Source organism: Macadamia integrifolia, chromosome 6 (genome assembly GCF_013358625.1).
Source record: "Macadamia integrifolia cultivar HAES 741 chromosome 6, SCU_Mint_v3, whole genome shotgun sequence".
Lineage (NCBI taxonomy): Eukaryota > Viridiplantae > Streptophyta > Magnoliopsida > Proteales > Proteaceae > Macadamia > Macadamia integrifolia.
Genome location: NC_056562.1, coordinates 33,299,648 through 33,314,855, shown reverse-complemented (window position 1 = coordinate 33,314,855; position 15,208 = coordinate 33,299,648). Strand labels below are relative to the sequence as shown.

General features: G+C 38.9%; 2 protein-coding genes across 2 annotated transcripts in view; both read left to right on the top strand.

Moving 5' to 3' along the window:
* The window catches only part of LOC122082347 (pre-mRNA cleavage factor Im 25 kDa subunit 2), a 43,156-nt gene that overhangs the window by 27,454 nt on the left and 494 nt on the right, over positions 1-15,208 (top strand). The window contains exons 3-6 of the mRNA XM_042649842.1: positions 12,468-12,561; positions 12,680-12,753; positions 13,073-13,159; positions 13,257-13,367. Of these exons, the coding sequence (XP_042505776.1) occupies positions 12,468-12,561; positions 12,680-12,753; positions 13,073-13,159; positions 13,257-13,367 (366 nt within the window). The remainder of the gene's footprint in view (positions 1-12,467; positions 12,562-12,679; positions 12,754-13,072; positions 13,160-13,256; positions 13,368-15,208) is intronic.
* Positions 3,554-4,834, top strand: LOC122082346 (protein GAMETOPHYTE DEFECTIVE 1-like). The gene is made up of 3 exons (XM_042649841.1): positions 3,554-4,113; positions 4,272-4,349; positions 4,479-4,834. Exons 1-3 carry the CDS (start codon positions 3,673-3,675, stop codon positions 4,695-4,697), a joined length of 738 nt encoding a protein of 245 aa, XP_042505775.1. The 5' UTR covers positions 3,554-3,672; the 3' UTR covers positions 4,698-4,834.

Here is a 15,208-nt window from a genome sequence, read left to right as displayed (position 1 = left end):
ACCTTTAATCAATCTCACATTTTTTTTTCAGGTTGGATCAGATTTAGGCACAAAATTGATCTCGTACGTCCTGAACATTTAGCATCCATTAACTAGAGAGAGAAAATGAATTTTAAAATGTATGGATCAAAAGCCTACTAGAACAGAACAATTTGGTACGTGAACCAAAAACATCTACCTTACCTTTGAGCGGATCTTGCCATTAAGCACTTAATCAGGAGCTACTAAGGTAGCTCGGACTAATTTCGACATTATCTTGCTATACAATCATAGATTTAAACCTACCTTTTATCTGCTACCCAACAAGAAAAATAAAAAAGCCCACCTATAGTCTAAAAAATCAGAGTTAGATCTTTATTATTTTTTATTTGAGAAATCACATACCAAGCCATATCATTTTTTGGTGGAACATATTAGGCCGTGTCTTTTTTTTTTCTTTTCTGGTAAGATATTTAGCCATTTCAAATCCATAAGAAAAAGCTAACATAAAAGTCACATATACACATAGATTAATAGCAGATTTGATATGTATATGGAAAAGAGATCCTCTCCAATCGATTGGGTTAGGAATCACTAATTTTTTTTTTTTTATCGAAAGAGGAGTCGAATCTGGATTTTCCCTATTTAATACATCACACCAATACTAGATAGTAGACACATGCATGATTTTGAAGGTGGGCTTCAGATGGGCCAGGCCTAGTCTAAGGTCTTAACTTATGCACTGGCTTGGCCCAACATTGAGTCTATACTTTTTAGACCCCGGCCTAGCCCACGAACTGAAAAATCACAGCCCAAGCCCAATATTTTTAAGGTGGGTTTTATGTGAGCTCCGGTTTTTTGAGGCCCGAGTTGCCTCCCACTAGCACTTGGTTCCAAATTATGAAATCTTAGAAAGCAGCACGATGGAGCGAACATCGTCCAAGACCAACTAGCACTGATAACCTACACTTTCATAAAAAAAAAAATTATATATATATATATATATATATATACAAATTATTTTTGTGTTTCATGGTGCTTGGTTGTAGCCTGATATACACATCGTCCAAGACCAACTAGCATTGATAACCTATTTATAACTTGATCAACTAGTTTATGGCCCACTTACAATTCATTCATAACACGATTAGCTTAATTAATGTTTAAAGATGGGATTATAGTTTTTTTAGCTTAACCCCCATTGTTAGGATCAGATTCTTTTGTAGTGCGACAGGGTGTATAACACACATTTCACCCAAATATATATATATATATATATATATGACTAAAAATACTTATACATGTAGTTCAAGACGTTCCTGATTGTTGTATGTGTACTACAAGAAATATAGCACTACAGAAGATCTCATTAGATATCGATAATTGACCGATCGAATATATTGTGTCCATGTATGAAGTTCAATTAATTAAAGGGTAACTTACAGTATCACCCTTTAGAGAATGCCATTATTAGAGAGATACCCCTGCATAATACCTAATTACACTCGTACCCTTTACCTTCAATTTCTATTAAGTGATCATTTGAATTGACATTTTTACCCTTTTGTCTAAAACACATGAATGGTATTTTGTGTTTGAAGCTTTTATTTGAAATCAGTAGTCCCATAGACTCTTCAAAAGAGGAAAGGTTTGAAGAGAGAGAGAGACAGAGAGAGGAAGTGGTAAATCAGGAGGGGAGAAGTTAGGATGGAGCGAAATCGAGAGGGTGTGTTCCGTATTTAACCTCCTGCATAGGACCCTTCCCGTGAGCATCCATCCTTCACTAGAATAAGCCTACTCCCATTTCCGAGTTTTATTAATTATCTCTTCTTCCTTCTCTGTCTCTCTCTTTTTTCTTTCTTTCTTTCTTTCTTTCTTTCTTCTTTTTTTTGTTTTTTTAATAAAACCATTTTTGGGATCGGAGGTGGTTTCCCTTCTGTAATCGTTCTCATCTCCACTAAAATATCTTTTTCCCGTTAAAGGTGAAAAGTAAAAAAGAGAAAAACTCACCAGATTTGAAGTCCATGTTTTTACACATACAGAGGGTTCTTCTTCGGTTCTGTTGTACTATTTCAGAACAAGGGTTGGTTATTTAATTTGGGGAAAAATAAGAAGAATGTTAAGGATATACTTGATAGTTTACTTATTATGGAGATATTTTAATATTAAAAAAAAAAAAAAAACCTGATGTTAGCATTTAAGGTATATTTCCTAACAACATAATTTAGTATCATGCAGTGAATATTACTCCAATAGTGACATTCTTTATGGGATAGCATAAAAAAAAGGGCTGGTTGATAAATGAAACGTAGAATGCTAATGCAGCAAATCCAGACTGTCAATCTCTATTTTCAGAGAATACTATGTTTGGATGTCAAGATGAGAGAGGAAAGAAAATCCTACAAAAAATGGTATGGTTTTCTCGCTTTTTTGTATTTTATTGACGTTTGGAACCCTAGCCGAACTGGAGGATTCTTAGCCGTTAAATTTTAAAATTAGATTGGGACTTCACGCAATTGTCAGCTTGTCTTTATTTTGCTCCACTACCACATGAGGGAAGACACTCACAATCGCACCAGAAGAAACCCTAATCGCAAGAGACTGCATACCCAGGCTTCGAATTAAATCCTGAAACAGAGTATTTTAGGGGATTTGGGCATTTCCTCTGCTCATTCTCGCAATCATGAAAAAAAAAAAAAATCCTGAGGATCGTGATAGTGCGAACAGGGAAAAGACCTCTGATTTTCCAAAAGAAGTGAAGAATCGTTCAATTTGAATTCAGGAATTCCCGTCTCCACCAATGAAACGTAATCAAGATCCATTTACAGAAAACGAACCGTCAAAGACCCAAAACCCAGTCACTTTCTCAATTAAAAAACACATTCTCGAACAATCGTCTGCACCGCCATTAGAGAGAGAAAAAAAGGTCTACTTCACATCAGCTGCTCATTCTCAGTGAGGAATCGCAGCTCTTATCTGCAACAAATTAGATAATTAGGTGTCACGCATGTGTATTGCCGCTCTCTGAGGCATCATCAGATCAAGCCACACGATCAACCAATGGACATGTGTCTCTCTCTAGTGCTGCGTCAAACGATGTATAATGCACTCCCGCAGCACAGATGTCCCCGATCACACCCTTATTCTCTTTTTTGTTCTAACCCTAACCCTAACGCTAACCCTAACCAAACACCTAGAATTTAAGGTTCTCCTCTTTCTTTTCTTGACATCCAAACACAGTTTTAGGTTAAAAATTTTTCTATACACTTGGTATGTCTTCACCCAGGACAAGATTCTCATTTTCAAATTCAAAATTTCTCTTGGGAATTGAGAAATTTTGACAAAAATTTTCTTACCAAAAACACAAGAAAACATGAGAAAATATGAAAACATAATAAGACAAAAATAAATGATTATATAATGATTTCTTATGTATCTATCTCTCTCATAAAATTCAAAATTTTTTGAATTTTTTTCTTTTCATCTGTTGATAACCAAACATAAATACTCTTTTTATTTTATTTTATTTTATTTTCTTTTCTTTTCTTCTCTTCTCTGGGCTACCAAACATAGCCTTAAAGGACTGAGGATGCTGAGCAAACCTTCGAAGGGGGCGGCAAAACTCATTCTCTCCACCTTACCTAGGTCCCTTCTACGCCCCGCTTCTCTCTCTCTTTCAGAATCGAGGAAGAAATGGGTTTCTTCGATTTGAATGTGCCGTACATGGAAGGAAGGAGATCAGAGAAATCCATCGCCAATAAGAGCAGTAGGAAGAATGCGAGATTGAAGTTCGTAGTGAAAGCAATGGAGATGGGCTACACCGGAGTCGCTTACAATCGTTTGATGAAGGGTATCATGTCCGACTCCGATCGCTGCACCATCTCTCTTTTCCCTCTCTCTTCGCTTCTCAAAGCAGCTCCTAATCTCTCCACCTCCGTTAAGTTCCACAGAGAGATTTTGGGGGTTCCCTCGAACTCCCCCTTCCGTCAGTACACTCGCTTGACCGTTGCCGTCGAAACCCCTCGCCAGGCCGACGCTTTGAATTCTGGCAATCCAGTGCTCAAGTCCTATGATTTGGTCGCTGTTCGCCCCTTGAATCAGCTTGCCTTCGATCGTGCCTGCAAGGATTCTGAGGTTTGTGCTATAAAGTCCGTCGAACATTTATTCCTATTCCTCCCTGGCGAATTTTGAGCTCGATTGGTCTTCTTTGATGAATATATGTTTTTTTTGGAATAATTTGTGCTAATTTTAAGTGATTTTTGATTGTGTAAACATATGTTTGATTCATATAGGTGGATATTATTGCCATAGATTTCTCCCAGAGGCTACCATTTCGTTTGAAGCTCCCCCTGGTCAAAGCCGCAATGGAGGTCTCTTCTTCATGTTTCTACATCTTATTAATTTATTGGAATAATGAATGAGTGTAAAACAAAGTATTAATTTGGACCCGGACTCTTTTTTTATTACCTTTCTGCTCTTAATTGGATTTCTATGTGCAGCGAGGGATATATTTTGAGATTGTTTATTCTCATCTTATCTCTGATGTTCAAGCGAGGAGGCAATTGATTTCAAATGCCAAGGTAAGACCATTCATATTCAACCTCCAAAATTTTGTTGACTGTTTTTATGGTGAGTGTGCTTGCGAGGAATGTATAAAGGAGCTGGTTTTTTTTTTTATTCGGTTTAGATGTGGCAACCTCTTTTACATATTTGGTTGACATGTTCTGAACTGTTCCATGGTTGCATTGTAATTATAGCCATTATTCCTTAATTCTTGCAAGGAATTTGTGTTGCAATACTTTCCCCCCCTTTCTCTTTCCTCATTATGGATTGTTTTATCATATCTTTACTGCTTTCAACTTGAAAATTATTTTTCTTGTTCTCAATGTGGTGACATTGAGGACATAGTTGTCACGGCGTCAAATCGATCCAAGGCGGTGGAGGGGTGGCTAATCGATTTGGCGATTAATCGCCCATTTTGGCGTTGCCATGGCGGTCAAATCGCCCGTGTGTCATTTTTTATTTTTTCTATTTTCTAAAATTATTTAATATGCTACTTTTTTATTTTTCCTATTTTTTAAAGTTATTTAGCATGCTACAAGCCTAGAATATATACCCTATAACATATAAAACAAACATTAAGTAACATCAAATCATCAAAAAAATCAACATAGCCATATCATGTCATCAAAAATCAACATAAATTATTGACTTATACAGTTATACATCAATTCATCACTCATCAACATAGTTGTCACGTGTGGCATAGGGACAAACAATCAAGGAGCATTCTTTTGATTACTAAATATAGGGGAAAATGAAGCTTGAAAGTAAAAAATCAACATGTACATCACACAAAAGTAAAAAGTAAAAGGCTAACCTGTGATTGAAGCTTGAAAGTAATGATTGGAAGTGAGTGAGTAACCTCAACAAAGTAAAAGGTATATATGTCAATATATCATATATGAATGACAGAATGAGAAATATATATTTGGAAACCAAAAAATAGAATCATTAGATCAAATGATGAGATAAGTGGCTAACCTGTTAAGCTATTAGTGACTTACTGAAGCAATAAAGCTTGATAGCAAATGAACTCAACATAAAAAAAAAACTTAACTAATCATCCAAGTTCAAAGTTTAAAGTTTAAACAATATATAAAATCCAAACACTCAAACAGTCAAACACAAATAACTTAATCATCATAATCATCCAACAAATCAACAGATGGCAGATTCCTTTGTTGTCCTTGTCCACTAGAAGCATTTGCATTTTCACCAAAATTATCTATGACATCCAAGTCATCATTCACATCATCCTCTTCTTCCAAATCTTCTTCCCCATCTGATTCTGATGACTCCCCAACATCCCTCCCTCTACCACGGCGTGTGTAGCACAAATTTCCTCTAGAGGTTGATGATTGAGCTCTCCTGGGTCGATTGGGCCCCTCCATTGTTGCCCCCATTGCTCTACCAGCAACGTCCCATGTGAGATCAGCATCGGGATGGACTACATCATCCACTTGCTCGTCAATCATCCACTCACTACTCCAATCCAGTTCATCAAGCACAAGTGGATCATAATTTCTGTTGAGGAGACGTCTTTCTTGAAACCTTTCTTCTAGGCGGCGATTGTATTGAACATAGACTAGATCATTCAAACGTTGATGTTCCAGCCTATTCCTCTTCTTGGTATGAATCTGAATTCATAAACAATAGAGAACAACAAACAAAGTTATTGTTCCAAAAATAAAAAGTCTAAAATATGAAATAGAGACTTGAGACCCAGCTACTTACAAACTTAAATGTGCTCTAGTTGCGCTCGCAACCAGAAGAGGAGCAACAAAGCCCTAGAATACGTCTTGCAATCTTTGAAAGCTCAAAAGCATGACCTCCAAATGAACCCCACCAATTAACTATAAAAAATAAATATATATAAAAATAGTTAGATTGATATTTAATATATCACACAAGCAAAACAACTAAACATTAAACAATGAACTCTACTTACTAGGACTCATGGTTGCCCGTGATCTAATTGCCATATCCGAGGCAAAACCACCTCGAGAATATCTATACAAAGTGGCTTGAGTATTTATCTTGTCTTGTAAAGCTGGTTCATGTATCATTCTTTCAATGATTTCATTAAATGCAAGCTGTAGAGAAGATATAATTTGGTAGCCACCATCATCACCTTCCTTATAAGAAAAAAATTTGCCAGGATTAAGAAATAGTGCTGCTCCATACAAAGGACGCCCCATCTGAATCTCCCAACGCCTATTAACAATATCCAACACTTTCTTGTAGTGCCTTTCTTTATCTCCAAAATTTTCTTTTATTTTCTTTTTTGCCTCATCCATGGCAAATTGAACCTCAGGCATAGAAGGCCTCTCATCACCATCCACAATCCTCAAGACAGTAAGAAGTGGCTTTGAAGCTCTAAGACAATTTTCCACACCATTCCAAAATGCTACAGCAAACACCGTCTCAACCACTTTCTTCCCAGCTTCGGTCTTTGCCAAATTAGAACTAGTCCATTCTTCAGAAATAAACAAATGTCTCAAGTCATCTCTATGTTTTAACAAGCTTTGAAGTGTCAGAAATGCAGTTGCAAATCTAGTAGCTGCTGTCCTCACAAGATCCCTCCCATTTGTTCTAGCCCTCATTGCATCAAGAATGCGTGTGTGCCTGTAGATGAAGTTGGTTACTTTTTTTGCCTTACTTATCACAGTCCTATTAGCATTCAAGAATCCTATTTCCTCCAACATCAGGTCAATGCAATGCGCTGCACAAGGAGTCCAATACAGCTTTGTCCTCTTCTGCATAAGCATTGTACCGGCTAATTTGTAAGCCGATGCATTATCTGACACAACTTGCACAACATTGTCCTCACCAATTTCTTGAACTTTGTTGTCAATCAATTCAAACAACTTCTCTGCAGTTTGAGATATGCTAGATGCATCAACAGATTCCATGAAATAAGTCCCCTCTGGACAGTTAACGAGGAAATTAATTAAATGCCTTCCTCTTTTATCCGTCCACCCATCAGTCATTAGAGTGCACCCATACTGCTTCCAATACTCTTCATATTTATTCTTCATCTCTGCAGTTCTATCCTTTGCTGCCTTCAACAATGGCACTCTCACTTCATGATAACTTGGGGGCTTATATCCTGACCCGTACTGTGCAATAGATTCTACCATCACCTCAAACCTCCTTGACTTAATAGCATTGAATGGAATACCACACTGATAAACCCAGTCAACAATGTGATTATCAACTCTCTTTTTTTCTTCCGCTGATCTAAACCGGTTCTCTATAGTAGTCTGAGTACTACCTTTAAGATGCCTCTCAGCAACCACTTGCTCAGGAGTCCGTCTAACATGAGCATCCATGGGGCCCCTTACTTGTGGCTGAATGACTACTTTCTTTTTCTTAGCAAATGTCCCAGAGCTAGGAATAAGTCTAGAGGTTGTAGAAGAAGGAGTCCTACTAGACTGTCTTTGACCTTCAACTTCTATATCAACATCAGCACCAACACCAGCACCAGCACCAACACCAGCACCAGCATCAACATCAACATCATCATCATCCAAAACGTCTTGCATCCTTTTCTTCTTATTGCGCATAAGAGCTGCATTCACCTCTGTAGCAATCGCTACAGTTGTCTTGGTACACTTAGCAACATCTCCATATCCACCCACCAAATGTTGCTTTAACCTTTTAATTCCACACTTGAGGTTTTTTCCACAAAGAGTGCATTTAACAAGGTTCTTGTCTGACAGGTCAGGCCAATACCCATACTTCCACCCAGGGTCATTTGATTTGGCCTTCCTGGTTGGGTCTTTGGATGGATCATATGCAGCCGTGCTTATATTATCACCCCCACTACTACCAGGTCCACCAACAGTACCATCCATTATGAACTCCTATAGTCCTATCCTACAAGTTACAAAACAGAGTAACAAAGTATGTTAAGTGTTAACCAATAACATTAACATGATAACATAAAAAAAAAACAATTAAACACTCACAAATCCAACTTAATCATTTCACTTAACACAAATACACAACCAAGACCATTGTCAAGTTCTTATATTTTTTTTTTCCAGCAATCTAAAATATATGATTTCCCATCTTCAGATCAAGATCAAACTCTAGATAGTAGATAACTAGATATACAGATAAAGAGGAAAACATATTATAAACATTGAAGATTTGAAGTTACTAGTAGGTGGGGCCCTTACCTGGTTGTCGCTCTTGCTGCCGAAGGAGAAGATGTCGCAGGCGATATCGCATTGTGGTTGTTGTTGTTCTTGCTGCCGGAGAAGGAGCAAAGAAGATGTCACTGTTGGTTGCTGCCGGAAAACCAGTCCTATATGTTGTTCGTATTGTGGTTGTTGTTGTTCTTGCTGCCGGAGAAGGAGCAAGAAGATGTCACTGTTGGTTGCTGCCGGAAAACCAGTCCTATATGTTGGTTGCTGCCGGAGAAGGAGAAGAAGAAGAGTTGCAGACTTCCAGTGGTGGCTGCCGGAGAAGGAGAAGAAGAAGAGTTGCAGCGGTGGCTGCCGGAGAAGGAGAAGGAGGAAAAGAGTTGCAGACTTCCAGTGGTGGCTGCCGGAGAAGGAGAAAGAGGAAAAGAGTTGCAGACTTGCAGTGGTGGCTGCCGGAGAAGGAGAAGGAGGAAAAGAGCAGCGGTGGCTGCCGAAGAAGGAGAAGGAGAAGGAGAAGGAGGAGAAGGGTTGCAGCGGTGGCTGCCGGAGAAGAAGAAAGAGGAGAAGAGTTGCAGCGGTGGCTGCCGGAGAAGAAGAAAGAGGAGAAGAGTTGCAGCGGTGGCTGCCGGAGAAGGAGAAGGAGGAGAAGAGTTGCAGGCTTGCAGCGGTGGCCACCGGAGAAGGAGAAGGAGGAAAAGAGCAGCGGTGGCTGCCGAAGAAGGAGAAGGAGAAGGAGAAGGAGAAGAGTTGCAGCGGTGGCTGCCGGAGAAGAAGAAGAAAGAGGAGAACAGTTGCAGCGGTGGCTGCCGGAGAAGGAGAAGGAGAAGAGAAGAACCAACGGTGGCTGCCGGAGAAGGAGAAGAAGAAGGAGAGGAGCAGAAGACGCAACAGTGGCTGCCGGAGAAGAGTTGCAGCGGTGGCTGCCGGAGAAGGAGAAGGAGAAGGAGAAGAGTTGCAGCGGTGGCTGCCGGAGAAGAAGAAGAAAGAGGAGAACAGTTGCAGCGGTGGCTGCCGGAGAAGGAGAAGGAGAAGAGAAGAACCAACGGTGGCTGCCGGAGAAGGAGAAGAAGAAGGAGAGGAGCAGAAGACGCAACAGTGGCTGCCGGAGAAGGAGAAGAGAAATCGTTGCAGCGGTGGCTGCCGGAGAAGGAGAAGAAGGAGAAGGAGAGAACAGTTGCAGCGGACCAACGGTGGCTGCCGGAGAACGAGAAGGAGAAGAGAAGAACCAGCGGTGGCTGCCGGAGAAGGAGAAGAAGAAGGAGAGGAGCAGAAGACGCAACAGTGGCTGTCGGAGAAGGAGAAGAGAAATCGTTGCAGCGGTCGAGGGTTTTCGGTTTTCGTCTCTTCGAACTCTCGAGCTTCGATCGAGGGTTTGTGGCGTTAATTGGAAATTTGAAATCGACCGACCGAGGGTTTGGTCTCAAATCATAATAGAAAATGTTAGTAAAAAAAAAAAAATCGACCGCCTAGGTACTAAAACGTAGTATGGCGTCCATGGCGACGCCAAGGCGTCGCCTATCCGTCCAAGGCGACCGCCAAGTGTGCAACCATTAGTCGTTGTACTGCCATGGCTATGATTTACCGCCGGGACGCCAAGGCGCCGCCAAGGCGACGCCTTGACAACTATGCTTAACTCCTTTGGTTTTTTCACTTCTTTGTTTATGATATAGTATGAAGAATCTGATAATTTCAAGTGCCGTTATTTGGGGGCCTGCACTAGTATTCCTGGATTAAACTGCGATGGAATACATGACATCATACCGCATCAAACAAACAGCTCTCCTGCAACTATGTGATTAGATAAGTGCTCTAGTTGCTGCCATAGGTTGGGTTACGTACTAGGCTTAGTTTTGTTTTGTAGTGGGCTCTGCATTGGCCTTGACTATTGAATGGTGGCTTGGCCTAGGTAAGATTCCTTAGGCTTAGGGTTGGTTAGGTCTCCCTTGTTGATATGAATACTTAATATTGGTGTTTTATTTATGATAGTTATTGCCATTATTGGCATAAATGGTATTTGGAGCATATTTAAATGGGAGTAGCTTTCCTCCAGCCCAAGTTGAAATATATAAAATGGATTAATGGTGTCAAAACTTGAAATATAACATTGAAGGATAAGCTGTCCAACCATTGGCTTCCATCACATTGTGACAATGTCGGGGGGATCCTTAGTGTGAATTGTCCTTGCTCATTTTTCATAGAAAGAAGAAAGGTAAATTGTTCTTAGATTTCCTCTCATCATCCAGCATGTTTGCAAAATATTGTTGGAGCTTATTATATTGAGGGAATAGGAAAAGGATTTCATGGATTTTAATGCAGTGCTAGCGCCGAACCGATAAAATCCAGTGGGAGATTAGCTTGCGATAGGATTGCAGGAAAAAAGTACAAACCAGATTAGGATAAATTTAAATTATTCAAAGAGGACTTGTCTGATAATGCTCAAATTCTGGTCGGAGGTCAATTTTGGACTGAGGATCAGTGCTGCAAAGTGTCACTAGAATCTGAGGGTTCGGCTCTCAGTTATGGAGTTATCCTACTTGGGAAAGGACAGTTCAACAACCACAGAATTAATTAACAGAATGTGGGTTCAAACCATTAATCAATTAAGGTCTAACAACTGGATAACCAGTAATTGAAGCTGGAATAGAACAGCCGAAACAGATTCAGAAGTCAAAAGATTAAAAAAACCCTAGTTGCTGTAGGAATGTAGGATATCTAGTATTAATTGGAAAGTTCAGATTTTGAATAGCCACGAATTTCAAAATTAGTAGTAGAGCAGAGAACTGAAGTCGGAATTCTGAGATCAGTAGTAAATTTTTTTGAGAAATCCAATCAATGGGAAGTGATTATTTTTTTTTTTAAATTGGAAACTGAATTGAAATAGAGGATATGATCAGGAGTCACCGACCGTAAATCACCATCAGGGGATCTTGGTATCCCCACCAGGGAGCCTACTGAATGGCCATAGCAGAGAGCATTCTGAATCATCATAGAACCAAAGGCCAAAGCTAATATTCATTAGAATCATTACTCAAATTTGTGTACAAGGCATAGAAAACTCAATATAGCCCTCATATATGCTTAAATAGAAAACTCAAAACAGGAATCAAACTAGGCCTAAAACTCCTCCAGCCTTGCCTTGGAGGTAGTCTACTACTACTAAAACTCAGCCTAGAAGAAAAAAAAAACTTAAAACAAGGTTGGAGTCGTAGAGACCTAACCCAACCCAACTAAACCACTTAGATAACAAGTACAACAAACTACAAACTCATCCTTATCCCAACTTAATGGGGTTGGCTACTTAAATAATAAGTAATCAAGTATAAATAAAGAAATAGGACTCTATCTAAACTAATAAAATAAATCTCATATTCCTACCTCCTACCCATATTATAGAACCATTAAAGTGGCATGTAACAATTTAAAACTCATTGGATCTAACACCTAATGCCCAACATCTATAAAACCCAACCTAAGGCTTATTTCCACTAAAATAAGCCCACTTTTGCTGATTTATCTGCATCAGATTTGTAATCTGAGGATAGCAAAGGTATTTCATCTGGCCTTCTCGTACCCTGTTCGGTAATGATCATGCAATTTCACATTTTTCCCCTCCTCTCAGAAAGAAAAATGTCAGTTCTCTTCCTTGTGTAGTTCTGCTTGCGATTGAAATTATTGATCCCTCGTAGCTGGACCAAGTTAACAGATGTTAAGCTACTGTATTGCACACAGACATTTAATCCTTTTTTTTTTGTGGCTGCCATTTCTATTTTACAGGTTCAGGAGCATAACCATCCTCATATACTGCTTCTGCAAATTGGAAACACCTTTTGCAAGCTTCCTGGTGGGCGTCTAAAACCTGGAGAAAATGGTAAAATAGTTCTTTCTCTCTCTCTCTCTCTCTCTCTCCCCTGCCCCAATTTCTGTGAGGGTGTTCTTGATGATATTGTTTCCTTTGCCGTTTTGATGCTTACGTTTTAACTCTGCAGAAATTGAGGGCTTGAAACGGAAACTCTCTAGCAAACTTGCCACTAATTCTACAGCCCTTCAACCAGATTGGCAGGTATTTTTTTTCTTAAACTTTTTGTGGGTTGAAAGGCATCAATACTTGTCACCTTAAGTAGTCACCAAGCTTATTGTCCTGAATGGCATATTTGTCTATGCCCATTGATTTGTTGAGCTATCTTTAAAAAAAAAAAAAAAAAAAAGGGGGGGGTGGTGGGCAGGACCATCCCATAGCCTGTAGTCTTTAGATTCTTGATTGGAATCGGAACTTGTTAGAGTTGGTATTCAAATGGACAATCTTGCTCGAAAGGACTAAAATAAATTGTCACTGTGCTTCGAAGGTTGATTTTCTATTAACTGGTTGCATTGTGTTGCAGATCGGGGAGTGTGTCGCTGTCTGGTGGAGGCCAAACTTTGAAACTATAATGTACCCCTACTGCCCTCCGCATATCACAAAACCGAAGGTAAATAGATTTCCAAGCCTGAAAAACTATGGCAATATTTCTCATGTCATGATCTTTTGGATTTGTGCTCGAGTCTGAAAGGGGGTTTTTGATCCAGGAATGTAAGAAGCTTTACCTTGTTCACTTGTCCGAGAGGGATTACTTTGCAGTTCCAAAAAACTTGAAACTGTTAGCTGTCCCACTGTTTGAGCTCTATGACAACGTTCAGGTAAAATGATATATAGCTCTTTCCCATTATCCTTATTAGTTGTACCTGGACATGTTTATGAATGTTGGGCATTACTGTTAGATACTGGGTGTTGCTTTAAGCAGAATCAATATGCTGGCACAGACATTTTTTTCTGCAAGAAATATAGACACAAGGATTTCTTGTCGAGAAATAATGGATTATGCATCAGATAATAACATGACAAAATGTTCTTGTAGAAGAATAATGTGTTGTTGGAATAACTATTTCTACAACTTAAAAAATGAAACAATACATGTACTAGTGTTTCAGAAGGTTGTAATGACCAGCAAGAAACCACAAACCATAGATATATATGGAAAATTAGGGTTTTTGAAGTAAAGGAAGCTTTATAGAAGATGAAAATAGGTAAAGCATTAGGTCCAGATGGATGAAGTATTGTGGTTCTGATTTATATAAAAATAAAAGTGATATTCAAAGCTGTAATAACCATGGTGTCAAGTATCGGGTATCGGTCGGCATCAGATGTATATATTTTGACTGTTATACCCCATGTCCATACCTTGCATCAATACATCCAATCCGTGCCCGATTCCTAAAGCCTTGGTTATAACTGTAGAGGAATAGAACTTACTATGAAATTATGGGATACAGTAATTGAAACCCACCTGAGACGAGTATCTAATATTTTAGATAACCAATTTGAATTTATGCCAGAAAGATCAACCACATAATCCTTTTTTTTTTTTCGGGCTTAGGAAACTAATGGAAAGATTTGGAGGATGTAAAAAGGATCTTCTTATGGTCTCTATTGACTTATAAAAAGCTTATACAGAGTTTCCCAAAAGAGTTAATTTGGCAAGTGTTAGAGAAGAGAAGTTTTTCAAGTAAATAAATGACATGGTTAAAGATATGTATAATGGTGTAGTGAACATGGTTTGAAATCTCTGTCAAAACCACTGAGATTTTACGAAATATTTCAGTTTTGATGAAGGTTGAATGAAACTGGGTGCTACTCTGCTGGGTTTTAACTGAACGGTTTTGACCACAATTGTCATGGCGCCAAGGTGAACCAAAGCGTTGGAATCAAAAGGTCTTAAGATAAGTTTAACAAAAACAGAGTATATGGTGTGACTTTAGTAACAATAGGATTTAAAGTGAGGTGGTAAAAATTGATGATAGTGAGATGGCGTGAATTGAAATTTTAGTATATAGGTTCAATTATGAATTAAAAAGGAGAAGTAGAGGATGATGTTGCCCAAAGAATTAAATATGATGGATGAGGTGGAGGGCTGAGCCCGGAATGATCGATATATTCCTTTAAAACTCAAAGGGAGATTTTATAGGACTGTTATATGACCGGATTTGATGTATTTATGTTTTGGGCAGTAAAGAAACAAGATATAAACCAACTTAGTGTAGTTGAATTGAGGATGTTGAGATGAATGAGGTGGCAAGACTAGAAAAGATAAAATTGAACAGATTAGAGCTAATTTAGTAGTAGCTTCAATATATGATAAGTTGTTAGAAAGTCATTTTGGGTGGTATGGACATGTGCAGCAGAGGCCTTTGAATGCTCTAATACGGATGGGTGATTTGATTCAGATTGAAGGATCTAAAAGAGGCCAGGGGTAGGCTTAAAATAACTTTAAGAGAAGTGGTGAGGGAAGACATGCATAGCTTAGGATTGGTAAGTAGTATGGCTTTGAATAGAGCTGACTGGAGAAAAATGATCCATGTAGCCGACCCCACTTAGTTGAATAAGGCTGAGTTGAGTAGTATTGCATCTATTTTTTGGCATATTATAAACTTGGTAGATTTTAGGGTTTCTGTTATATGGAACTTTAGGCAGTGTTGCTTCT

Excerpts from the sequence above, each read along its gene's own strand:
- LOC122082346 (XM_042649841.1), top strand. The coding sequence starts at position 3,673 with ATGGGTTTCTTCGATTTGAATGTGCCGTACATGGAAGGAAGGAGATCA. Across the intron at positions 4,114-4,271 it reads GTGCCTGCAAGGATTCTGAG|GTGGATATTATTGCCATAGA; the intron begins GTTTGTGCTATA and ends TGATTCATATAG. Across the intron at positions 4,350-4,478 it reads TGGTCAAAGCCGCAATGGAG|CGAGGGATATATTTTGAGAT; the intron begins GTCTCTTCTTCA and ends TTCTATGTGCAG.